We start from the raw sequence: 27,276 nt of genomic DNA, 5'->3' as shown, positions 1-27,276 counted from the left end.
AGAGCTTGAATGAGCAGGGTGGCGGTTTGGATGGAGAGGAAAGGGCGGCTCTTGGCAATGTTGCGGAGCTGACAAACATACATACATATATACAGGTGCTGTGGGGAAGGGAAGGAGGTAAGGCAGAGGTACTGTGCTAATCTCTGGAGTAGATACAAAATGATCAGATCAGATCCAAGTCTCTGTTCTACATGAAATCCACAGGCAAAGGGGGGGAAAAGAACAGGAATTTAATTCCCATTTCATGGATGAGGAAATGGAGAACGCTTTGCACATAGTAAGCGCTTAATAAATGCCATCATCATCATCATTATTATTATTAGATAAATTAAGTGGCTTGCCCCGGGCAGGCAAGTGATAAAGTGGGGATTCGATCTCAGGTCTTCTGATTTCCCTCTTGTGCTCTTTCCACCAGGAAGGTTGGGACTTTGATAAGCACTTTGCTTACAGGCCCTCAATCCTTATGTAAATATTCTGTCCTAATCCTCCTCGACCTCTCAGCTGCCTTTGACACTGTGGACCACCCCCTTCTCCTCAACACGCTATCTGACCTTGGCTTCACAGACTCCGTCCTCTCCTGGTTCTCCTCTTATCTCTCCGGTCATTCTTTCTCAGTCTCTTTTGCAGGCTCCTCCTCCCCCTCCCATCCTCTTACTGTGGGGGTTCCCCAAGGTTCAGTGCTTGGTCCCCTTCTGTTCTCAATCTACACTCACTCCCTTGGTGACCTCATTCGCTCCCACGGCTTCCACTATCATCTCTACGCTGATGACACCCAGATCTACATCTCTGCCCCTGCTCTCTCCCCCTCCCTCCAGGCTCGCATCTCCTCCTGCCTTCAGGACATCTCCATCTGGATGTCCGCCCGCCACCTAAAGCTCAACATGTCGAAGACTGAGCTCCTTGTCTTCCCTCCCAAACCTTGCCCTCTCCCTGACTTTCCCATCTCTGTTGACGGCACTACCATCCTTCCCATCTCACAGGCCCGCGACCTTGGTGTCATCCTCGACTCCGCTCTCTCATTCACCCCTCACATCCAAGCCGTCACCAAAACCTGCCGGTCTCAGCTCCGCAACATTGCCAAGATCCGCCCTTTCCTCTCCATCCAAACCGCTACCCTGCTCATTCAAGCTCTCATCCTATCCCGTCTGGACTACTGCACTAGCCTTCTCTCTGATCTCCCATCCTCGTGTCTCTCTCCACTTCAATCCATACTTCATGCTGCTGCCCGGATTATCTTTGTCCAGAAACGCTCTGGACATATTACTCCCCTCCTCAAAAATCTCCAGTGGCTACCAATCAATCTGCGCATCAGGCAGAAACTCCTCACCCTGGGCTTCAAGGCTGTCCATCCCCTCGCCCCCTCCTACCTCACCTCCCTTCTCTCCTTCTCCAGCCCAGCCCACACCCTCCGCTCCTCCACCGCTAATCTCCTCACCGTACCTCGCTCTCGCCTGTCCCGCCATCGACCCCCGGCCCACGTCATCCCCCGGGCCTGGAATGCCCTCCCTCTGCCCCTCCGCCAAGCTAGCTCTCTTCCTCCCTTCAAGGCCCTGCTGAGAGCTCACCTCCTCCAGGAGGCCTTCCCAGACTGAGCCCCTTCTTTCCTCTCCCCCTCGTCCCCCTCTCCACCCCCCCGTCTTACCTCCTTCCCTTCCCCACAGCACCTGTATATATGTATATATGGTTGTACATATTTATTACTCTATTTATTTATTTATTTATTTATTTTACTTGTACATTTCTATCCTACTTATTTTTATTTTGTTGGTATGTTTGGTTCTGTTCTCTGTCTCCCCCTTTCAGACTGTGAGCCCACTGTTGGGTAGGGACTGTCTCTATGTGATGCCAATTTGTACTTCCCAAGCGCTTAGTACAGTGCTCTGCACATAGTAAGCGCTCAATAAATACGATTGATTGATTGATTGATTGATTGATTCTATTACTCTACCCTTTCCATCCAATTCATTCATTCAATCGTATTTACTGAGCGCTTATTGTGCGCAGAACACTGTACTGGGCTCTTGGAAAGTACAATTCGGCGACCGAACGAGACAATCCCTACCCAACAACTTATCACTTATTTATTTTAATGTCTGCCTCCCCCCTTTTTTTTTGATGGCATTTATTAAGCGCTTACTATGTGCAAAGCACTGTTCTAAGCGCTGAAGCTCCCCTTCTAGACTGTAAGAAGTCCCTTGCGGGCAGGGATCGTGTCTACCAAATCAATCAATCGTATTTATTGAGCGCTTACTGTGCGCAGAGCACTGTACTAAGCGCTTGGGAAGTACAAGTTGGTAACATATACTATATAAATCTACTGTACTGGTACTTTTCCAAGCGCTTCCTACACTCATTCATTCATTCAATCGTATTTATTGAGCGCTTACTGTGTGCAGAGCACTGTTGTCTTTGGAAAGTATATGTTGCCAACCTGTACTTCCCAAGCGCTTACTCCAGTGCTCTGCACACAGTAAGCGCTCAATAAATACGGTTGAATGAATGGGTGAATGAAAGTACAATTCAGTAACAAAGAGAGACAATCCCTACCCATAACGGGCTCACAGTCTAGAAGGGGGAGACGGACATCAAAACAAGGAAACAGACATCAATAGCATCAATATAAACAGACTTATAGATATATATATATACACAAAAATAAATAGAATTATAAATAGGTACGTGTATACACACAAGTGCTGTGGGGTGGGGACGGGGGTAGAAGAGAGGGAAGGAGTGCGGGAGATGGGGAGAGGAGGGGAAGCAGAAGAAAAGGGGGATGTTTAGTCCGGAAAGGCGAGATTTAAGTAGGGCTTTGAAGGGGGGGAAGCGTGCTAGTTTAGCGGATTTAAGGAAGGAGGGCATTCTGCACACAGTAAATTCATTCATTCATTCAATCGTATTTATTGAGCGCTTACTGTGTGCAGAGCACTGTACTAAGCGCTTGGGAAGTCCAAGGCGGCAACATCTACAGCCAGTCCCTACCCAACAGCGGGCTCACAGTCTAGAAGGGGGAGACAGAGAACAGAACAAGACATATTAAAATAAAATAAGTAGAATATTTACAAAAATTTAAAAATATTTAAAAATTTAATTATAAATATTAATAAAAATTAATTATTAAAATTATTGTTAAAAATGTTTAAATACTTAAAATTAATTGTAAAAATTAATAAATATTTAAATTTACAAATATGTACAAATAGAGTAATAAACACGTACAAACATATATACATATATATAGGTGCCGTGGGGAGGGGAAGGAGGTAAGTGGGGGGGTGGAGGGGGGGCTCAGTCCTGAAGCGCTCAGTAAATGCTCAATAAATACCACCGGCTGACTACGTGACTGACTTCTAAGAGCCCAGATGCAGAGTTAAAGCCAATTTTTAGCTGGCACTAATTAGCAACAGAAAGACGTCATCGTTCTCCCAGGACCCAGCTCCAATCGGTTTGGTGCTGGTACCTCCTATTTGGACTTTCAACAATCAACGGCCGTGTACGTATTGTTACGCCCCTCCGACTCCACCGCTGTAAAAAAAAATTAAATTACTAAATAAAGCAACTTCCACTGGACCCAACAGGCTCCTAACTGAGACTATAAAGGGGCCTTTTTTTCCTATAAAAATTTCAGACGACCTAAATTGCTTCCTGTTCTGCCGCTGCCTCCTCCGATGGAAGGCTTAATTGGATTTTCTCCTTGTTGAACAGAGAAAGGGAGAAAAGGGAGTTGTGCGATCTCAATCTTAAAAGCAACCCAGGATGGTCTGAGGCCTCCGGAGAGGAAAAAAAGAGAACGGAAAAATAAAAATAAAAGGAAAAAACAGATTCCCCCCCTTCAGCAGTCTGCATTGACCTCTGGTGTCCCTTACTCTATTCTGCACCGATCTAAAATACGGCGAAGAAGCAGCGTGGCCTAATGGGGAGAGCCCAGGCCTAGGTGTCACAGGGTCATGGGTTCTAATCCTGACCCCGCCACTCGTCTGCTGTGGGCCCTTGGACAAGTCACGTCCCTCCGGGGAAGCGGCGCGGCTCGGAGGAAAGAGCCCGGGCTTTGGAGTCGGAGGTCGGGGGTTCGAATCCCGGCTCCCCCACTCGTCGGCTGTGTGACTTTGGGCGAGTCGCTTCACCTCTCTGGGCCTCAGTTCCCTCATCTGGAAAATGGGGACTGGGTCTGTGAGCCCCGTGTGAACAGAGTCTGTGTCCAAGCCAATTTGCCGGTATTCACCCCATAGTGCTTAGTACAGTATGTGGACATAAAAAGTGCGTAACAAATGCCACTATTAATATTATTATTGTCAACTTGCTGTGGTGGGATGGGGGAGAAAATGGGGATGAAGACTGTGAGCCCCCCGTGGGGCAACCTGATCACCTTGTAACCTCCCCAGCGCTTAGAACAGTGCTTTGCACTTCCCAAGCGCTTAGTACAGTGCTCTGCACACAGTAAGCGCTCAATAAATACGATTGATTGATTTGCATATAGTAAGCGCTTAATAAATGCCATCATTATTATCATTATTATTATCATTCTCTGTGCGTCAGTTACCTCATCTCTAAAATGGGGATTAAGGCTGACAGCCCCACGTAGACTGTGAGCCCACTTTCTAGACTGTGAGCCCACTGTTGGGTAGGGACTGTCTCTATATGTTGCCAACTTGTACTCCCCAAGCGCTTAGTACAGTGCTCTGCACATAGTAAGCGCTTAATAAATGCCATCAATATTATCATTATTATTATCATTCTCTGAGCGTCAGTTACCTCATCTCCAAAATGGGGATTAAGGCTGGCAGCCCCACGTAGACTGTGAGCCCACTGTTGGGTAGGGACCGTCTCTATATGCTGCCAATTTGTACTTCCTGAGCGCTTAGTACAGTGCTCTGCATATTGTAAGCGCTTAATAAATGCCATCATTATTATCATTATTCTCTGTGCGTCAGTTACCTCATCTCTAAAATGGGGATTAAGGCTGACAGCCCCACGGAGACTGTGACCCCACTTTCTAGACTGTGAGCCCGCTGTTGGGTAGGGACCGTCTCTATATGTTGCCAACTTGTACTTCCCAAGCGCTTAGTACAGTGCTCTGCATATAGTAAGCGCTTAATAAATGCCATCATTATTATTATCATTCTCTGTGTGTCAGTTACCTCATCTCTAAAATGGGGATTAAGGCTGACAACCCCACGTAGACTGTGAGCCCACTGTTGGGTAGGGACTGTCTCTATACGTTGCCCACTTGGACTTCCCAAGTGCTTAGTACAGTGTTCTGCACACAGTAAGAGCTCAATAAATATTATTGATTGACTGATTGATTGATTGAGACAGAGACCGTGTCCAATCCGACCTGCTTGTATCCACCCCGGCGCTTAGTACGGTTCCTGGCATATAATAAGCCCCTAAACAAATACCACAGTTTTTAAAAGAGACATTTAATGGGAAAGGTGGAGCTGCCCCTGAAACCTCCCCCTGCTTAAGTCAGTGAACTCTCCAAATGCAAATTATCTTCAGTGTTTGCCTGTTTATTGATGATTCCATTTTCGCATAACGCCACTCTGCAAAATGCCGCGTATCGAAGACATGGAAGGAAATCATCTCCGTTCATTCATTCATTCATTCATTCATTCCATCGTATTTATTGAGCGCTTGCTGTGTGCAGTATTCATTCAATCGCATTTATTGAGAGCTTGCTGTGTGCAAAGCACTGTACTAAGCGCTTGGGAAGTCCAAGTCGGCAACATATAGAGACGGTCCCTACCCAACAGCGGGCTCACAGTCTAGCAGGGGGAGACAGACAACGAAACAAAACAAGTAGACGGGTGTCAATGCCATCAGAATAATGGGAACCATACTTGTTCTCCACCGATTTATAAATTCCAGGAAAAAAAAGATGCAGATTGTGGAAAATAAGCCCAACTAGACAATGAAAAGTTACACTTAGGATCAGCACACAGCCTTTCGGGGCTCACTACTTAAAGGACGGACTCTCCTAGGCCCCGGAATGCAGTGTTTAGTACAGTGCCTGGCACAAAAGAAGCGCTTAACAAATTCCATTACTACCAGAGTTCTCCGTGCTGTGAAGCAGTGGGGCCTAGTGGAAACAGCCCAAGCCCAGGAGTCAGAGGACCTGAATTCAAATCATCATCATCATCATCATCAATCGTATTTATTGAGCGCTTACTGTGTGCAGAGCACTGTACTAAGCGCTTGGGAAGTCCAAGTTGGCAACATATGGAGACGGTCCCTACCCAATAATGGGCTCACAGTCTAAAAGGGGGAGACAGAGAACAAAACCAAACATACTAACAAAATAAAATAAAATAAATGCTTTGTGACCTTGGGCAAGTGATTTCAATTCTCTGTGCCTCAGTTCCCTCATCTGTAAAATGGGGATTAAATCCTCCTCCCTCCTGCCTAGACCTTGAGCTCCAAGTGGAATAGGGACTCTGTCCAAACTGATAACCTTGTACCTATTCCAGTGTTTAGAACAGTGGTAGGGACCGTCTCCATATGTTGCCAATTTGTACTTCCCAAGCGCTTAGTACAGTGCTCTGCACACAGTAAGTGCTCAATAAATACGATTGATTGATTGATTTAATTCTATTTGTTCTGACGATTTTGACACCTGTCTGCATGTTTTGTCTTGTCGTCTGTCTCCCTCTTCTAGACTGTGAGCCCGTTGTTGGGTAGGGACCGTCTCTAGATGTTGCCGACTTGTACTTCCCAAGCGCTTAGTACAGTGCTCTGCACACAGTGAGCGCTCAATAAATGTGATTGAATGAATGGAGCTGGGATTAGAACCCAGGTCTTCTGACTTCCACTCCTGTGTTCTTTCCACTAGGTTAGGCTATTTTTTTGTGCGTTGCTTGTCTCCTCTCTCCAGTGTGGCTCAGTGGAAACAGCATGGGCTTGGGAGTCGGAGGTCATGGGTTCTAATCCTGGCTCCGCCACATCTGCTGTGTGACCTTGGGCAAGTCACTTCACTTCTCTGAGCCTCAGTTCCCTCATCTGAAAAATGGGGATTAAGACTGCGAGCCCCACGTGGGACAACCCGATCACCTTGTATCCCCCCCCCAGCACTTAGAACAGTGCTTCACACACAGTAAGCGCTTAGTAAATGCCATTATTATTATTATTATTCTCTGAGCCTGTTACCTCATCTGAAAAATGGGGATGAAGGCTGTGTGCCCCACGTGGGACAACCTGATCACCTCGTATTCCTCCCCAGTGCTTAGAACAGTGCTTCGGACATAGTAAGCACTTAACAAATGTCGTTATTTTATTATTATTATTATTATTATTATTATTATTATTATTATTATTATTATTATCAGACTGTAGACCGTAAACTCGTCTCAAGACTGAAAGCTTTTTGTGGACAGGGAAACGTGACCGCTAACTCTGTTGTACTGTGCTCTCCCAAATACTTAGTACAGTGTTCTGCACGAGATATGCTTAGAACAGAGTAAGCACTTAACAAATGCTGCTATTATTATTATTATTATTATTATTATTATTATTATTATTATTATTATTATTCTCAGACTGTATACCGTAAATTCGTCTCGAGACTGAAAGCTTTTTGTGGAGAGGGAAACGTGACCGCTAATTCTGTTGTACTGTGCTCTCCCAAATACTTAGTACAGTGTCCTGCACGAAGTATGCTTAGAACATAGTAAGCACTTAACAAATGCCGCCATTATTATTATTATTATTATTATTATTATTATTATTATTATTATTATTCTCAGACTGTAGACCGTAAACTCGTCTTGAGACTGAAAGCTTTTTGTGGAGGGGGAAATGCGACCGCTAACTCTGTTGTACTGTGCTCTCCCAAACACTTAGTATGGTGTTCTGCACTAAGTATGCTTAGAACATAGTAAGCACTTAACGAATGCCGCCATTATTATTATTACTATTATTATTACTATTATTATTATTATTCTCAGACTGTAGACCGTAAACTCGTCTTGAGACTGAAAGCTTTTTGTGGACAGGGAAACGTGACCGCTAACTCTGTTGTATTGTGCTCTCTCAAACACTTAGTACAGTGTTCTGCACAAAGTATGCTTAGAACATAGTAAGCACTTAACAAATGCTGCCATTATTATTATTATTATTATTATTATTCTCAGACTGTAGACCGTAAACTCATCTTGAGACTGAAAGCTTTTTGTGGACAGGGAAACGTGACCGCTAACTCTGTTGTATTGTGCTCTCCCAAACACTTAGTACAGTGTTCTGCACAAAGTATGCTTAGAACATAGTAAGCACTTAACAAATGCTGCCATTATTATTATTATTATTCTCAGACTGTAGACCATAAACTCGACTTGAGACTGAAAGCTTTTTGTGGAGGGGGAAATGCGACCGCTAACTCTGTTGTACTGTGCTCTCCCAAACACTTAGTATGGTGTTCTGCACTAAGTATGCTTAGAACATAGGAAGCACTTAACAAATGCCGCCATTATTATTATTATTATTATTATTATTATTATTATTATTATTATTATTATTGTTATTGTTATCATTATTATTCTCAGACTGTAGACCGTAAACTCGTCTTGAGACTGAAAGCTTTTTGTGGACAGGGAAACGTGACCGCTAACTCTGTTGTACTGTGCTCTCCCAAACACTTAGTACAGTGTTCTGCATGACGTATGCTTAGAACATAGTAAGCACTTAACAAATGCCACCATTATTATAATTATTATTATTATTATTATTATTTTTATTATTATTATTATTATTCTCAGACTGTAGACCGTAAACTCGTCTTGAGACTGAAAGCTTTTTGTGGACAGGGAAACGTGACTGCTAACTCTGTTGTACTGTGCTGTCCCAAACACTTAGTACAGTGTTCTGCACGAAGCATGCTTAGAACATAGTAAGCATTTAACGAATGCCGCCATTATTATTATTATTATTATTATTATTATTATTATTATTATTATTATTATTCTCAGACTGTATACCGTAAATTCATCTTGAGACTGAAAGCTTTCTGTGGACAGGGAAACGTGACCGCTAACTCTGTTGTATTGTGCTCTCCCAAACACTTAGTACAGTGTTCTGCACGAAGTATGCTTAGAACATAGTAAGCACTTAACAAATGTCGTTATTATTATTATTATTATCATTATTATTATTATTATTATTATTATTATTCTCAGACTGTAAACTGTAAACTCATCTTAAGACTGAAAGTTTTTGTGGAGAGGGAACCGTGATCGCTAATCCTGTTGTATTGTGCTCTCTCAAACACTTAGTACAGTGTTCTGCACAAAGTATGCTTAGAACATAGTAAGCACTTAACAAATGCTGCCATTATTATTATTATTATTATTATTATTATTCTCAGACCGTAGACTGTAAACTCGTCTTAAGACTGAAAGCTTTTTGTGGAGAGGGAAACATCACCGCTAACTCTGTTGTATTGTGCTCTCCCAAACACTTAGTACAGTGTTCTGCATGACGTATGCTTAGAACATAGTAAGCACTTAACAAATGCCGCTATTATTATTATTATTATTATTATTATTATTATTCTCAGACTGAGACTGCAAACTTGTCTTGAGACTGAAAGCTTTTTGTGGAGAGGGAAACGTGACCGCTAACTCTTTTGTACTGTACTCTCCCAAACACTTAGTACAGTGTTCCGCACGAAGTAAGCGCTCAATAAATACCACCGATTGATTGACCGTGAATCTCCCGTGGACCAGGAAACTTGGCTAATTCTCTAAGCAGCGTCCGTTCCCAGCATTTAGTTCAGTGCTTTGCATACAGCCAGCGCCGTATATCATCATTCCCACTGCCACATTTCCATCACGCGGTCACATCCGAAAAGCGGTTCCGCCGATCTGGGGAATTCTGGGAGAGCCCCAAGTCTTTTTTGGGAGTTGAAAGGGATATCGCTTCCTTACGCTGAACGCCCAATCCGGGTCGGCAAGAGCTGTCGTCAGTTTCTCCCGAAGGACGGGCCAGTTCTCGCAGCTGAGAACGTCGGACGGAGGGGCCGAGCATAAGAGCTGCATTGCTTCGTGTCGCACCTGGAAGAAATCAATCGATCGATCGATCAATCGTATTTATTGAGCGCTTACCGTGTGCAGAGCACTGGACTAAGCGCTTGGGAAGTAGAAGCTGGCAACATATAGAGACGGTCCCTACCCAACAGTGGGCTCAGGGTCTAGAAAAAGAATGTGGGCTTTTGGAAGTTACAGAGACCGCAAGAAGGTATTCCTATTGACGTCTGTCTCCCGCTCTGGGCCGTAAACTCCCGCCTACCAACTCTGATGTACTGTACTCTCCTAAGCGCTTAATACGGTGCTCTGCCTACAGTAAGCGTCCAATAAATACCGTCGATTGACTGACAAAGAAAGCAGCCTGAACTGGTGGACAGAGCACAGGCCTCGAAGTCAGAAGAACCTGGTTCTAATCCCGTCTCCGCCACCCGTCGGCTGTGTGACCATGGGCAAGTCACTTCACCTCTCTGGGCCTCAGTTCCCTCATCTGGAAAATGGGGACTGAGTCTGTGAGCCCCATGTGAACAGAGTCTGCGTCCAGCCCAATTTGCCTGTATTCACCCCACAGTGCTTAGTACAGTACGTGGACATAAAAAATGCTTAACAAATGCCACTATTAATATTATCATTATCAACTTGCTACGGTGGGATGGGGGAGAAGCGTCCGGGACCAAAAAAGGATGTTAAACCATTCATTCATTCGATCGCATTTATTGAGTGCATACTGTGTGCAGAGCACTGTACTAAGCGCTTGGGAAGTACAAACCAGACACAGGTGGTCAGTTGTCAGCGCCCCAGAATGACGGTGGAAAAAGCAGCGTGGCTTAGTGGATAGAACACGGTCCGGGGAGGCAGAAGGACCTGGGTTCTAATCCTGACTCTTTCACTCGTCTGCTGCGTGACCTGGGGCGAGTCACTTCACTTCTCTGGGTCTCAGTTCCCTCGCCTGTAAAATGGGGATGAAGACAGTGAGCCCCACGTGGGGCAGGGGACTGTGTCCAACCTGACTCGCTTGTATCCACCTCAACGCTTAACAGAAGTGCCTGCACACGGTAAGCGCTAAACAAATACCATTAAAAAACAAAAAAATCACTGTTGGACTGTGTCCAATCTGATTTCCCTGTATATGTGCTTAGGATGGTGCTTGGCACATGGGAAGCCCTTAACAAATACTAGAATTATTGTTATTAGTATTATTAATAATAATAATAATGAGAATAATAATGTTATCATTATTATTGATAATGATAACAACAACAAAAACAATAATAATAATAATAATAATAAAGAGAGGATCAGGTTTGGAACCAAGCCCTTCCTTTATATTTTTTTCCAGAGGTTCTTTGTGTTTCCCTGCCGCAATTCCCCCTAGATATAGGAGACCTAGAAACCAGAGGTGCAGCTGTGGCCCTGGAGAGTAGAGAGATGCTCCCTTCCCCATTTGTTTTTTTTAATAACATTTGTTAAGCATTTACTATGTCCCAGGCACTGTTCTAAGCGCCGGGGAAGATAGAGTCCATAACCCACGTGGAGCTCCCAGTCTTCAACCCCAGTTTCCAGATGAGGTAAAACTGGGGCCTGGAGAAGTGAAATGACTCATCCAAGGTCACACAACAGACAAGCGACGGAGCTGGGATTAGAACCCAGGTCAATCAATCAATCAATCAATCGTATTTATTAAGCGCTTACTGTGTGCAGAGCACTGTACTAAGCGCTTGGGAAGTACAAGTTGGCTACCCAACAGTGGGCTCACGGGCCACTAGGCCACACTGCCTCTCGCCAACTTGTTCAAAAGTCGGTGAAAGAGCCCACGTCTCGACACTGTTCTTTTAGACTGTGAGCCCACTGTTGGGTAGGGACCGTCTCTATATGTTGCCAATTTCTACTTCCCAAGCGCTTAGTACAGTGCTCTGCACACAGTAAGCGCTCAATAAAGACGATTGATGATGATGATGATGTTCTCACTCTTACAGGGCTTAACAACAGGGGGGAAATTGTTTTTCGGGAATTGTTTTTCCAAATAGCCGAGAGGAAACTACCAGAAGCAGCACTAAAGGTGACTCAGAAGTTCAACTCGGAGCGTGTCCCTAGCTACTTCAAACAGATTTAACTTGTACTGTGTTTTTTTTTTCTAAATGATGAGTTACCTCGCAGACCTTGCAATAGCCCGAACCTAATTAACCCGCTCGAAGTAACAAGCTTAGGAAAAAAACAGAAAAAAGAAACGCCAACAGCAGCTTTTTAAAAATCTCTAAATTGTACTGGAACGAACTGCGGTTAGAACGGACAGTCGGCAGATGTTACGGGCTGCCACCTGTTTTTATCACTTTGGGCAAGTCATTTTACCCCTCCGCCTGATTTCCCCTAAGCGTTGAGGTGGATACAAAGGTAATCAGGTTCGACCAAGTCCCTGTCCCATATAACAATGATGGCATTTATTAAGCGCTTACTATGTGCAAAACACTGTTCTAAGCGCTGGGGAGGTTACAAGGTGATCAGGTTGTCCCACTGGGGGCTCATAGTCAACCCCCATTTTACAGATAAGGTAACTGAGGCCCAGAGAAGTGAAGTGACTTGCCCAAAGTCACCCAGCTGACAATTGGCAGGGCAGGGATTTGAACCCATGACCTCTGACTCCAAAGCCCGGACTCTTCCCGCTGAGCCCCGCTGCTTCTCTAGGAGCGTGGACCCTAGTGGGACAGGGTCTGCACCCAACCTGATTCCCCTGTATGTACCCCAATCCTTATATAGGTGGTAATAATAATAATAATAATAATAATGATGGCATTTATTAATCAATCAATCAATCAATCGTATTTATTGAGCGCTTACTATGTGCAGAGCACTGTACTAAGCGCTTGGGAAGTACAAATTGGCATCACATAGAGACAGTCCCTACCCAACAGTGGGCTCACAGTCTAAAAGGGGGAGACAGAGAACAGAACCAAACATACCAACAAAATAAAATAAGTAGGATAGAAATGTACAAGTAAAATAAATAAATGAATAAATAAATAGAGTAATAAATATGTACAACCATATATACATATATACAGGTGCTGTGGGGAAGGGAAGGAGGTAAGACGGGGGGATGGAGAGGGGGACGAGGGGGAGAGGAAAGAAGGGGCTCAGTCTGGGAAGGCCTCCTGGAGGAGGTGAGCTCTCAGCAGGGCCTTGAAGGGAGGAAGAGAGCTAGCTTGGCGGATGGGCAGAGGGAGGGCATTCCAGGCTTACTATGTGCAAAGCACTGTTCTCTAAGCGCTGGGGAGGTTTCAAGGTGATCAGGTTGTCCCACAGGGGGCTCACAGTCTTAACCCCCATTTTCCAGATGAGGTAACTGAGGCCCAGAGAAGTGAAGTGACTTGCCCAAAGTCACCCAGCTGATAATTGGCGGGGCTGGGATTTGAACCCATGACCCCTGACTCCAAAGCCCGGGCTCTTTCCGCTGAGCCACGGTAGCGCTTAACAAGTCCCCTATTCATTCAATGTATTTATTGAGCAATTACTGTGTGCAGAGCACTGTACTAAGCGCTTGGGAAGTCCAGGCTGGCAACATCTAGAGATGTTGCCATATGGCGCTCGCAATCCTTAATCCCCATTTACAGATGAGGTGCCACACTTCCCCGTCCCACAGCGGGCTCCCAGTCCTTGTCCCCATTTTACAGATGAGATTTTACAGTCTTTTAGACTGTGAGCCCACTGTTGGGTAGGGACCGTCTCTATATGTTGCCAACTTGTACTTCCCAAGCGCTTAGTACAGTGCTCTGCACACAGTAAGCGCTCAATATGATTGATTAATGAGGGAACTGAGGCCCAGAGAAGTGAAGTGACTTGCCCGGGGACACGGCAGACAAGTGGCAGAGCCAGGATTAGAATCCGGGTCCTTCTGACTCCCAAGCCCGGGCTCTATCCACAAGGCCAAACTGCTTCTCTTTAGCCCTTACCCTGGATTCCACATATTTGACTGTAAGCTTGTTGCGGGCCGGGAATGTGTGCATCATTACTATGCTATTTATTTTATTGTGTTAATATGTTTTGTTTTGTTGTGTCTCCCCCTTCTAGACTGTGAGCCCGCTGTTTGGGTAGGGACCGTCTCTATATGTTGCCGACTTGGACTTCCCAAGCGCTTAGTACAGTGTGCTCAATAAATACGATTGAATGAATGAATCATCTCTGCTGTACTGTACTCTCCCAAGTGCTTAGTACAGTGCTCTGCACGCAGTAAGCGCTCAGTAAATACCACTGATTGATTAAAGTCAATCCCAACTGCTCCTTCTAGACTGTGAGCCCGTTGTTGGGTAGGGATTGTCTCTATCTGTTGCCGAACTGTACGTTCCAAGCACTTAGTACAGTGCTCTGCACACAGTAAGCGCTCAATAAATCCCGCCGTCGACCCCCGGCCCACGTCCTCCCCCGACCCGGAATGCCCTCCCTCCACACATTCGCCAAGGTAGCTCTCTCCCTCCCTTCAAAGCCCTACTGGGTTAAGCAGCGTGGCTCGGTGGAAAGAGCCCGGGCTTTGGAGTCAGAGGTCATGGGTTCAAATCCCAGCTCCGCCAATTGTCAGCTGTGTGACTTTGGGCAAGTCACTTCACTTCTCTGGGCCTCAGTTCCCTCATCTGGAAAATGGGGATTAAGACTGTGAGCCCCCGGTGGGACAACCTGATCACCTTGTGACCACCCCAGCGCTTAGAACGGTGCTTTGCACATAGTAAGTGCTTAAAAAATGCCATTATTATTATTATTATTACTGAGGGCTCACCTCCTCCAGGAGGCCTTCCCAGACTGAGCCCCCTTTTTCCTCTCCTCCTCCCCATCCCCCCCACCCTACCTCCTTCCCCTCCCCACAGCACCTCTATATATGTCTGTACAGATTTATTACTCTATTTATTTTACTTGTACATATCTACTATTCTATTTATTTTGTTAATGATGTGCATTCAGCTTTAATTCTGTTTGTTCTGACGACTTGACACCTGTCCACATGTTTTGTCTTGTTGTCCGTCTCCCCCTTCAAGACTGTGAGCCCGCTGTCGGGTAGGGACCGTCCCTATGTGTTGCCGACTTGTACTTCCCAAGCGCTTAGTACAGTGCTCTGCACACAGTAAGCGCTCAATAAATACGATTGAATCAATAGGGACCGTCTCTATATGTTGCCAGCTTGTACTTCCCAAGCGCTTAGTCCAGTGCTCTGCACAGAGTAAGCGCTCAATAAATGCGATTGAATGAATGAATGAATAGGGACCATCTCTATATGTTGCCAACTTGTACTTCCCAAGCGCTTAGTACAGTGCTCTGCACACAGTAAGCGCTCAATAAATACGATTGAATGAATGAATGAATAGGGACCGTCTCTATATGTTGCCAGCTTGTACTTCCCAAGCGCTTAGTACAGTGCTCTGCACACAGTAAGCGCTCAATAAATACAACTGAATGAATGCACGAATGAAAATAAGCTGGAGCTGGGTTACCCAGAAAATCCAGGCACCCAAGACTGGCCTCTGTATCCTGGACGTGAGCGGCATTACTCTAGCCGGCATCAAACTGAGATTTCGAATAATCCCCGGTGATTGGCTCAATGGGTCATAAAATTGTAACATTTAAGTACTTACTAAAAATACTTCCCCCTTCTAGACTGTGAGCCCGCTGTTGAGTAGGGACCGCCTCTATCTGTTGCCAACTTGGACTTCCCAAGCGCTTAGTACAGTGCTCTGCACACAGTAAGTGCTCAATAAATACGATTGAATGAATGAATGAAGCCCGTGCTCCTTCCATTGAGCCATGCTGTTTCTCTACAGCGCTCTCACGCAGTAAGCGTTCAGTAAATACAACTGACTAACTGATTGCCTGCTCACTGGGAGATGTGGGAGCCTGGTACTCCTCCAAATCATCCAAACCCCTCTCAGGGGCTGGAAGTTTCCTCAATCAATCAATCGTATTTATTGAGCGCTTACTGTGTGCAGAGCACTGTACTAAGCGCTTGGGAAGTACAAGTTGGCAACATGTAGAGACGGTCCCTACCCAAGAGTGGGCTCACAGTCTAAAAATCATCCTAACCCCTTTCAGGGGCTGGAAGTTTCCTTAAGAGAGACAGAGCATGGATCCGCGAGTCAGAAGACCTGGGTTCTAATCCCACCTCTGCCACTTGTCTGCTGGGTGACCTTGAGCAAGTCACTTCATTTCTCTGGGCCTCAGTTTCTTCGTCTGCAAAATGGGGATTCAGTTCCTCTTCTTGCCTCCTCCCTTAGACTGTGAGACCCGTATGAGACTTGACGATCTTGTATGCACCCCAGAAGTTACTACAGTGCTTGGCACATAGTAAGCACGTAAATATTATTATTATCATTATTATTATTATTATTATTATTATTGTTATTATTATTATTATTATTATTATCACTGTGACGGTGGCAGTACCACTGTGCAAAATGTTGGGCTGGAAAAAGAGTGGGAGAAGGAAAACACCCCTTATTCAATTCATTCATTCATTCAATCGTATTTATTGAGCGCTTACTGTGTGCAGAGCACTGTACTAAGCGCTTGGGAAGTACAAGTTGGCAACATCTAGAGCTTAACGGGGTCTAAACAGAGTCCTGCTTCCTCAGAGATAACCCTGCCTGCGGCACATTATCAACATTTTAGAGAATCACGCGTCGATTTCAGGATTACCCTTACCTCCTTAGGTTGTCCGGGTTCTAGCCTTTCTACAATTAATTGTAGCTTCCCTTGATTGAATTTATAACTCTGTAACACACAGCAAAAAGTTCATTATTTTCAGAGACAGGCAAGTAAACGCGATGAACCGAAGGAAGATACCCTTCGGGAGCAGAGCTGAATTTTGAACGCTCCAATTGAGTCACCCAGCTTCATTTGGCGGGCAACTCAAAAAATCTTCATTCCTCAGAAGTCCGAAGTTCCCGAATGAAGTTCCCGGTGGAGCACTGGAGCCTCCACGCAGACGAATGCCGTAATTATTGTCGGCGGGGACGTGGCAGAGTACGGGAAAGCAAGGAAACCGGGGAGACGAGAGCACATCAGGAGCCGAGGGGAGCGGAGCTGAGCCGAAAGACAACGTCCGCTACGTAGAAATGGAGTTCAATTTGAAAACAGACAGGTCTCCCCCTTCTAGACCGTGAGCCCGCTGTTGGGGAGGGACCGTCTCTCTATGTTGCCAACTTGGACTTCCCAAGCGCTTAGTACAGTGCTCTGCACACAGTAAGCGCTCAATAAATAAATAAATAAATCCCGGCTCCACCACAAGTCTGCTGTGTGACCTTGGGCAAGTCACTTAACTTCTCTGAGCCTCAGTTACCTCATCTGTAAAAATGGGGGTTAAGACTGTGAGCCCCACGTGGGACAACTTGATCACGCTGTATCCCCCCCCAGCGCTTAGAACAGTGCTTTGCACATAGTAAGCGCTTAACAAATGCCATCATTATTATTATTATTATAATAAATACGACTGAATGAATGAATGAATGAATTTAGAGGTTCTGGTAGGGGGGGAGGTGAAATGCTTACAGTGGAAACTGTGCCTGCAATACTCCTCAAAGTAGTTTTTTTTTCTTTGATGGCATTTCTTAAGCGCTTACTACGTGTCAGGCACTGTTCTAAGCACTGGGGTAGACACGAGCTAATAATAATAATAATAATAATAATAATGGCATTTATTAAGCACTTCCTATGTGCAGAGCACTGTTCTAAGCGCTGGAGAATTTACAAGGTGATCAGGTTGTCCCACATGGGGCTCCCAGCCTTCACCCCCATTTTCCAGATGAGGGAACTGAGGCCCAGAGAAGTGAAGCGACTTGCCCAAAGTCACCCAGCTGGCAGGTGGCGGAGCCGGGATTCGAACCCATGACCTCTGACTCCAAAGCCCGGGCTTTTTCCACTGAGCCCCGCTGCTTCTCTAATCAGGCTGGACACAGTCCGTGTCCCTCAGGGGGCTCGCGGTCTTAATCCCCATTTTACAGGGGAGATAACCGAGGCACGGAGAAGAGAAGTAACTTGTCCAAGGTCACCCAGCGGACACGCGGCGGAGCCAGGATAAGAACCCAGGTTCTCTGACACCCAGGCCTACGCGCTATCCATTGGGCCACACTGCTTCTCGGCACTGAACCCAAAAAACTAAAGGGTTTACATTACACCAAGCGTTTTTAAAGTGGGACTTTCTTTTCCTCTGCACAGTACCCTGTCCATCTATAACAGAATAATAAATAGACCACAGGCCCGGGAGTCCGAAGGTAATGGGTTCTAATCATAATAACAATGGCATTTATTAAGCGCTTGCTATGTGCAAAGCAGTGTTTTAAGCGCTGGGGAGGTTGCAAGGTGATCAGGGGGTCCCACGGGGGGCTCACAGTCTTCATCCCCATTTTACAGATGAGGGAACTGAGGCTCAGAGAAGTGACTTGCCCAGAGTCACACAGCTGACAAGCGGCGGAGTCGGGATTTGAACACATGACCTCTGACTCCAAAGTCCTGTCTCTGAATGTAGAAATCATAATAATGATGATGATGGCATTTATTAAGCGCTTGCTATGTGCAAGGCACTGTTCCAAGCGCTGGGGAGGTTACAAGGTGATCACGTTGTCCCACGGGGAGCTCACAGTCTTAATCCCCATTTTACAGATGAGGGAACTGAGGCACAGAGAAGTGACTTGCCCAAAGTCACGCAGCTGTCGACGGTTGGCAGAGCCGGGATTTGAACCCATGACCTCTGACTCCAAATCCCGGGCTCTTGCCACTAAGCCAGGCTGCTCCTCTAACTGTGACTCTGCTCCTCCTCTGACTGTGGAACAGCCTCAGTTCCCTCATCTGGAAAATGGGGATTAAGACTGTGAGCCCCCCGTGGGACAACCTGATCTCCTTGTAACCTCCCCAGCGCTTAGAACAGTGCTTTGCACATAGTAAGCGCTTAATAAATGCCATTATTATTATTATTATTATTATTATTATTATTATTATTATTATTATATCAGCTGTAGGCTTGTTTTGCCAAACCAGCCATCCCTGAAACACAGATCTTCAACACTCCCCAGAGGCTAATGCACGGAGGGAGATTTGTCACTCGAACCTCACGCCACGGCAACAATTTATTGTGTTCAGTTCCACGCTCACAGCCCTCGTTCAATCTGCAATTTATTTATGTCCGTATATTTGGGTGGGGACCGTCTCCATACGTTGCCGATCTGTACTTCCCAAGAGCTTAGTACAGAGCTCTGCACACAGAAAGTGATCAATAAATACAACTGAATACGTGAATATTAATGTTTGTCTCCCGCTCTAGTTGTGGGCAGGGCATCATCATCATCAATCGTACTTATTGAGGCTTACTATGTGCACAGCACCGTACTAAGCGCTTGGGAAGTACAAATTGGCAACATATAGAGACAGTCCCTACCCAACAGTGGGCTCACCGTCTAAAACCGGAATGTGTTTATTGTTACACATTGTTTTCCCAAGAGCTTAGTACAGTGCTCTGCATGCAGGAAGCACTCAATAAATACGATTCATTGAATGAATGAATGCTCGTTCTTTCTCTGGGAAGAACCAGATCATCATCATCATCAATCGTATTTATTGAGCGCTTACTATGTGCAGAGCACTGTACTAAGCGCTTGGGAAGTACAAATTGGCAACATATAGAGACAGTCCCTACCCAACAGTGGGCTCACAGTCTAAAACCAGATAATAGTAATAATAATAATGATGGTATTTGTTAAGTGCTTACTATGAGCAAAGCACTTTTCTAAGCGCTGGGGAGGTTACAAGGTGATCAGGTTGTCCCACGGGGGGCTCACAGTTTTAATCCCCATTTTTTACAGATGAGGTAACTGAGGCCCAGAGAAGTGAGGTGACTTGCCCAAAGTCACACAGCTGACAGTTGGCGGAGCTGGGATTTGAACCCATGACCTCTGACTCCAAAGCCCGGGCTCTTGCCACTGAGCCACGCTGCTTCTCAGATAATAGTAATAATAATAATGATGGTATTTGTTAAGTGCTTACTATGCGCAAAGCACTTTTCTAAGTGCTGGGGAGGTTACAAGGTGACCAGGTTGTCCCACAGGGGGGCTCCCAGTTTTAATCCCCATTTTTTACAGATGAGATAACTGAGGCCCAGAGAAGTGAAGTGACTTGCCCAAAGTCACACAGCTGACAGTTGGCAGAGGTGGGATTTGAACCCATGACCTCTGACTCCAAAGCCCGGGCTCTTTCCACTGAGCCACGCCGCTTCCAGATGACAGAACACAGATGGCTATCCCCAATCCTAGGTCGCTGTTGGGAAAATAAAACAAGCCCATGGCCCACAGCCTTATAATAATGGTATTTATTAAGCGCTTACTATGTGCAAAGCACAGTTCTAAGCGCTGGGGAGGTTACAAGGAGATCAGATTGTCCCACGGGGGGGCTCACAGTCTTAATCCCCATTTTACAGATGAGAGAACTGAGGCCCAGAGAAGTGAAGTGACTTGCCCAAAGTCATTCATTCATTCATTCATTCAATCATATTTATTGAGCGCTTACTGTGTGCAGAGCACTGTACTAAGCGCTAGGGAAGTACAAGTTGGAAACATATGGAGATGGTCCCTACCCAACAGTGGGCTCACAGTCTTAGAACCATATGCAAAGCACTGTTCATTCATTCATTCATTCAATCGTATTTATTGAGCGCTTACTCATCATCATCAATCGTATTTATTGAGCGCTTACTGTGTGCAGAGCACTGTACTAAGCGCTTGGGAAGTCCAAGTTGGCAACATATAGAGACAGTGCCTACCCAACAGTGGGCTCACAGCCTAAAAGACTGTGTGCAGAGCACTGTACTAAGCGCATGGGAAGTGCAAGTTGGCAACATATAGAGACAGTCCCTACCCAACAGTGGGCTCACAGCCTAAAAGACTGTGTGCAGAGCACTGTACTAAGCGCATGGGAAGTGCAAGTTGGCAACATATAGAGACAGTCCCTACCCAACAGTGGGCTCACAGCCTAAAAGACTGTGTGCAGAGCACTGTACTAAGCGCTTGGGAAGTACAAGTTGGCAACATATAGAGACGGTCCCCAGCTGACAATTGGCAGAAGCGGGGATCCGAACCCATGACCCCGACTCCAAAGCCCGGGCTCTTTCCACTGAGCCACGCTGCTTCTCTATTAGCCAGCCTCCACAAAATCCCTAGGCGGATAGCCAGCGGGGATTCCGGCTATTTCATCCCAACGAGATGAGCCTGTGAAATCAGTCGGCGGATCTCCGGAGCTAGGAAACCCCATTTATGATTTATATCTGTCGTCCCAAAGCTCCCCTACGCTGGGCAGCAGCGGCACGGGAGACGGTCGAGGGCGGAGACTCGAGTTTACTGCGTGGACGGCGGCAGTGGTAAACCACTTCCAGATTTTTACCAAGGAAACTCTCTGGATCCACTACCAGAACCATCACAGAGGGAGGTGGGGCGTTCTGGGAGAGACGGGTCCGTGGCGTCGTTATGGGTCCGAGACGACAACAGCGTAAGACAAGACAATAGGGGTACGGGATGGCCAAAGTGGACCTAAAAGATCCCCGGCTTCGTTTAAACCAGATTGAGCAGAGGACAATTCTAATAGTAATGATATTTGTGAAGCGCTTGTGTTAGTGCCAGGCACTAAGCACACTGGTGTACTCATTAAATAACCAGGTCAGACACAGTCCCTGCCCCACGTGGGGAGGGGAAATATGAATTCAATCCCCATTTTGCAGAGGAGGAAGCTGAAGTATAGAGAAGTGAAATCAATCAATCAATCAATTGCATTTATTGAGCGCTTACTGTGTGCAGAGCACTGTACTAAGCGCTTGGGAAGTACAAGTTGGCAACCTAACCTCCCACAGCAGGCAGGTGCCAGAGCTGGGATTAGAACCCAGGCCCTCTGATTCCCAGACGTATGCTCTTTAAACTAAGTAACATTCATTCATTCATTCAATCGTATTTATTGAGCACTTACTGTGTGCAGAGCACTGTACTAAGCGCTTTGGAAGTCAAGTTGGCAACATAGAGAGACAGTCCCTACCAACAGCGGGCTCACAGTCTAGAAGGGGGAGACAGACAACAAAACATATTAACAAAATAAAATAAATAGAATATGTACAAATAAAATAAATAGAGTCTTAAATCCGTACAAACATATATACATATATACAGGTGCTGTGGGGAGGGAGAGGAGGGGGAGAGGAAGGAGGGGGCTCAGTCTGGGAAGGCCTCCTGGACTTCCTGACAACAAAATGGTCATGATGATCGTAATTTGTTTACGGAACCTAATTTATAGACGTGAAGATTTAAATTTGCTATATTTGCTTTAAAATTGCGTAGACCGCTGAATGTGCAACCAATTTATGAGTCAGCAACAGCTCCAGACCAGAGGAGAAAACTGGCCGAAAGAAAGGACGAAGGTTATCACTGCGAGACCTGAAAAGCTTGGAGATGTTTCTCATTTCTGAGTGAAAGCTTTCAACTTTGCAATGAAAAAGGGATGGGGAGGGGAGAAGGTCTTGGAAATCTTTCAGTATTTCATTCCTAAAAGAGCATCGTTTTGAACGACAAAAAGCTGGAATGTACAATTTAAAACCTCTGCCACATAGTTTCAAACGTTTTTCAAAGTTGGAAAGACTTGACAAAATCTACTTACTACCGAGATTTTTAGTTCCAGTTTTATCTATGCGCCTCCCCGCTCCCTAACGTGCATTTACCAGCGCTTAGAACAGTGCTTTGCACATAGTAAGTGCTTAACAAATGCCATCATCATTATTATTATTATTATTATTTACCATCCTTCCCAATATTTAAATACACCAACACAAAAGTCCAAAACATATGATCAAAATCCTTCCCAATATTTAAATACACAGACACAAAAGTCCAAAATATATGATCAAAATCCTTCCCAATATTTAAATACACAAACACAAAAGTCCAAAATATAGTATCAAAAAATGAAGAGCCTGGAGATAGAAGAGGTAAAGCAACAGAAGGAGAGAGAGTTAAGAAGAGCAGAGATAAGAGGGGGAAAAAATCTAGAGTCCAAATAATTCTACCCTGGCCATAAGGTAGTCATTCAATTGTATTTATTGAGCACTTACCGTGTGCAGAGCATTGTACTAAGCGCTTGGAAAGTACAAAACAGCAGTGGAGGTAATCCCCACCCACAATGGGCTCACAGTCTATTTGTGTGTAGCCCCTTTCATTCATTAATTCATTTGTTCATTCATTCAGTCGTCTTTATTGAGCGCTTACTGTGTGCAAACCACACAGTACCAGTCCCTGCATTTGTAATAATAATAATAATAATAATGATGGTATTTGTTAAGCGCTTACTATGTGCCGGGCACTGTACTTAGCGCTGGGGTGGATACAAGCGAATCGAGTTGGACACAGTCCCTGTCATCTGCGGGGCTCACAGTCTCAATCCCCATTTTCCAGAGGAGGGAACTGAGGCACAGAAGTGAAGTGACGTGCCCAAGGTCATACAGCAGACAAGCTAGACACACATAATAATAGTAATAATAATGGCATTTATTAAGCGCTTACTATGAGCAAAGTACTGTTCTAAGCGCTGGGGTGGATACAAGCGAATCGAGTTGGACACAGTCCCTGTCATCTGCGGGGCTCACAGTCTCAATCCCCATTTTCCAGAGGAGGGAACTGAGGCACAGAAGTGAAGTGACGTGCCCAAGGTCATACAGCAGACAAGCTAGACACACATAATAATAGTAATAATAATGGCATTTATTAAGCGCTTACTATGAGCAAAGTACTGTTCTAAGCGCTGGGGTGGATACAAGCGAATCGAGTTGGACACAGTCCCTGTCATCTGCGGGGCTCACAGTCTCAATCCCCATTTTCCAGAGGAGGGAACTGAGGCACAGAAGTGAAGTGACGTGTCCAAGGTCATACAGCAGACAAGCTAGACACACATAATAATAATAATAATAATAATGGCATTTATTAAGCGCTTACTATGTGCAAAGTACTGTTCTAAGCGCTGGGGAGGTTACAAGGTGATCAGGTTGTCCCACGGGGGGCTCACACCCGTTTTACAGATAAGGTAACTGAGGCACAGAGAAGTGAAGTGACTTGCTCAAAGTCACACAGCTGACAATTGGCGGAGCCGGGATTTGAACCCATGACCTCCGACTCCAGAGCCCGGGCTCTAGCTTTCCAATATCTAAATTCAACTGGGCAAACTGGTTAATTGCCCTGGGCAAGTGGGCACTTGAAGTTGCCAAGTCCATATTACAGCCTTATTTCACACTATATATTATAAATGATTTATGGACATTAATGTCCTTCTCCCCCTCTAGGCTGTCCGCTCACTGTGGGCAGGGAGCATGCCCGCCAACTTGGTTGTACTGTGCTCTCCCAAGCGCTTAGTGCAGGGCTCCGCACATAGCGAGGGCTCAATAAATACCACTGCCGATGAATATACACTTCATTTCGTGGAGGGAGCGGAACAGATCACCCTACCTGGTTGAATGAAGAGTCACTGTCAGAGCAGTTGTCAGCGCAGTGGCATTTCTCCTTCTGAATTTTCTTCGGCATCTCTTTATGGTGCAGCTGATCGTCTTCAAACTTGTTGATCAGGGATTCCACGACTGCCATCATGGCATTCTTCAGGGAATGCATCATTTCTTTGTACCTTTGAAGTCGAAGCATCATCAGTATTGAAAAGACTAAAGAATGACCGGCGCCCTGAATTAAAGTGGCAGCCTTAAATTTTTACATTTCACCGAATTTTTTTTTTAAAAGGGGCTATCGAGAACAAAAGTCCGCTGTGGAGTCGCACCGTATTTACCCCAGCCTTTGTGCTAAAGTCGGTTTCTTCTTAAAGATTCATTCATTTGTATTTACTGTGTGCAGAGCACTGTGCACTTGGAGAGTACAGTATAACAATAAACAGACATTCCCTGCCCACAATGAGCTTACAGTCTAGAGTAACCGCTGGACCACTATCTCGTTGCTTTTCCTAACAGAGACTAGAAAATGGGGAATAAGGAGTCTCGGCAGTTCGGAAGGACTGATTGTGCCAAGAAGGAAAAATAAAAATCGGGGTACCTTGACAATTTAACCCTGATGTAGCTCACACATCAAGCGAGCTTTTTGCAATGGAATAAATGTTCACAAGAAGCCAGGACTTCTAAATGAAATAAAGAGAGTCAGGATCCTATCCTAAGGGATTCTAGGTATTAAAGAATGAGATTATGTGTTCCAGTTAGCAGTTAGCAACCTTCCGTGGGCCCCGACGGATGTTTGCTGTTGTCCAAACTCTTGGAAAGAAAGGCCAAAATATCCAGGCCGGGGGATGAGGAGAGGGAAGTTAGCAACCTTCCAGGGGCCCCGATGGATGTTTGCTGTTATCCAAACTCTTGGAAAAAAAGGCCAAAATATCCAGACCGGGGGATCATCATCAACATCAATCGTATTTATTGAGCGCTCTCTAGGTGCAGAGCACTGTACTAAGCGCTTGGGAAGTACAAATTGGCAACATATAGAGACGGTCCCTACCCAACAGTGGGCTCACAGTCTAAAAGGGGGAGACAGACAACAAAACCAAACATACTAACAAAATAAAATAAGGAGGATGAGGAGAAGGAGGGGAAAGGAGAGAGGTGAAGGAAGGAGAGGGGAGGCGTACTCCGGTAGAAGGGGGATGACTGCTCTCGTCGTCGATTCCCACACATTTAAGAGTCTTTTTTGGTTGAACTTTTAGTTGAGGTCTAAGTCCGTAATTCATTCATTCATTCAATCGTATTTATTGAGCACTTATTGTGTGCAGAGCACTGTACAAAGCGCTTCGGAAGTACAAGTTGGCAACAGATAGAGATGGTCCCTACCCAACAGTGGGCTCACAGTCTAGAAGGGGGAGACAGAGAACAAAACCAAACATACTAACAAAATAAAATAAAAAGAATAGATATGTACAAGTAAAATAAGTAAATAGAGTAATAAATATGTACAAACATATATACATATATACAGGTGCTGCGGGGAAGGGAAGGAGGTAAGATGAGGGGGATGGAGAGGGGGAAAGCCCTGCTTTAAGCGCTGGGGAGGTCACAAGGTGATCAGGTTGTCCCTCGTGGGGCTCACAGATTTAATCCCCATTTTCCAGATGAGGGAACTGAGGCCCAGAGAAGTGAAGTGACTTGCCCAAAGTCACACGGCTGACAGTTGGCGGAGCAGGGATTTGAACCCATGACCTCTGGCTCCAAAGCCCGGGCTCTTTCCTACTGAACCACGATTGATTGATTGATTGAAGTGACTTGCCCAAAGTCACCCAGCTGACAGGATCTGAACCCACGACCTCTGGCTCCAAAGCCCGGGCTCTTTCCACTGAGCCACGCAAATATGACGATGGTGGTATTGTACTTCCCAAGCGCTTAGTCCAGTGCTCTGCACACAGTAAGCGCTCAATAAATACGATGGGGTGAATTCTGGGTCCCGTAATAATCACAACACTGCCAGGAAACCCTTTATGGGTGACTGAGACGGGGGAAACTGTTTCATAGTCAAATAAAAGGGTCGAATTAGGCATCCTCAAAATGTTGCAAAATTGTATTTTCAGCCGCAACCAAGGAAATCACCCTGCTGAGAAGCAGAATGGCCCAGTGGTCAGAAGCACGAGCCTGGGAGTTGGAAGGTCGTGGGTTCTAATCCCAGCGCCGCCACTGATGCTGTGTGACTTTGGGCAAGCCACTTAACTTCTCTGGGCCTCAGTTCCCTCATCTGGAAAATGGGGATTGAGACTGTGAGCCCCATGTGGGACAACCTGATAACCCTGTCTCTACCCCAGCGCTTAGAACAGTGCTTGGCACATAGTAAGCGCTTAACAAGTACCAGAATTATTATTATTATTATCAGTCTTTGACAAAGGGGGTCAACCTCGCTCCATTGGCCGGGCCCCCTTTAAGTCAATCGATCCACGGGATTTGAGCGCTTACAATGCGCGAAGCACGGTACGAAGCGCTCGGGAGAGTCCAATACAGCAGACTTAGCCGGCATTTCCTACCCGCAACGAGCTTCCCGTCTAGAGGACAGCAAGGAAAGGGGACCTTTGACAACTCACTCCTTGGATTCTTGGGTTCTTTTGGTCACATGCTGAACGAGAGTGTCATAGCCGACTCCTTCGCCCTGATCCGGAGCCGCCGTGCATTTTTCCATTTCCTCTTCGATCAGAGATCCCAGGGTGTCGCATATGTATTGCCGGAGGTACTTCACAAACTCGTAGCTAGAAGGAAAAC

At 45.6% G+C, this 27,276-nt stretch overlaps 1 protein-coding gene across 4 annotated transcripts in view; it reads right to left on the bottom strand.

Moving 5' to 3' along the window:
* The window catches only part of TBC1D32 (TBC1 domain family member 32), a 323,193-nt gene that overhangs the window by 279,656 nt on the left and 16,261 nt on the right, over window positions 1-27,276 (bottom strand). For 2 of the 4 annotated variants that reach the window (XM_038761204.1, XM_038761213.1), the window contains exons 2-5: window positions 27,102-27,263; window positions 24,503-24,674; window positions 16,689-16,757; window positions 9,915-10,040 (exon numbers count right to left, since the gene is read on the bottom strand). In XM_038761204.1, the coding sequence (XP_038617132.1) occupies window positions 9,915-10,040; window positions 16,689-16,757; window positions 24,503-24,674; window positions 27,102-27,263 (529 nt within the window). The remainder of the gene's footprint in view (window positions 1-9,914; window positions 10,041-16,688; window positions 16,758-24,502; window positions 24,675-27,101; window positions 27,264-27,276) is intronic. The other 2 variants (XM_038761221.1, XM_038761231.1) reach the window with 2 other exon arrangements.

The sequence above is a fragment of the Tachyglossus aculeatus genome, chromosome 2, assembly GCF_015852505.1.
Source record: "Tachyglossus aculeatus isolate mTacAcu1 chromosome 2, mTacAcu1.pri, whole genome shotgun sequence".
NCBI lineage: Eukaryota > Metazoa > Chordata > Mammalia > Monotremata > Tachyglossidae > Tachyglossus > Tachyglossus aculeatus.
This window is presented reverse-complemented; position numbering and strand designations above follow the sequence as displayed.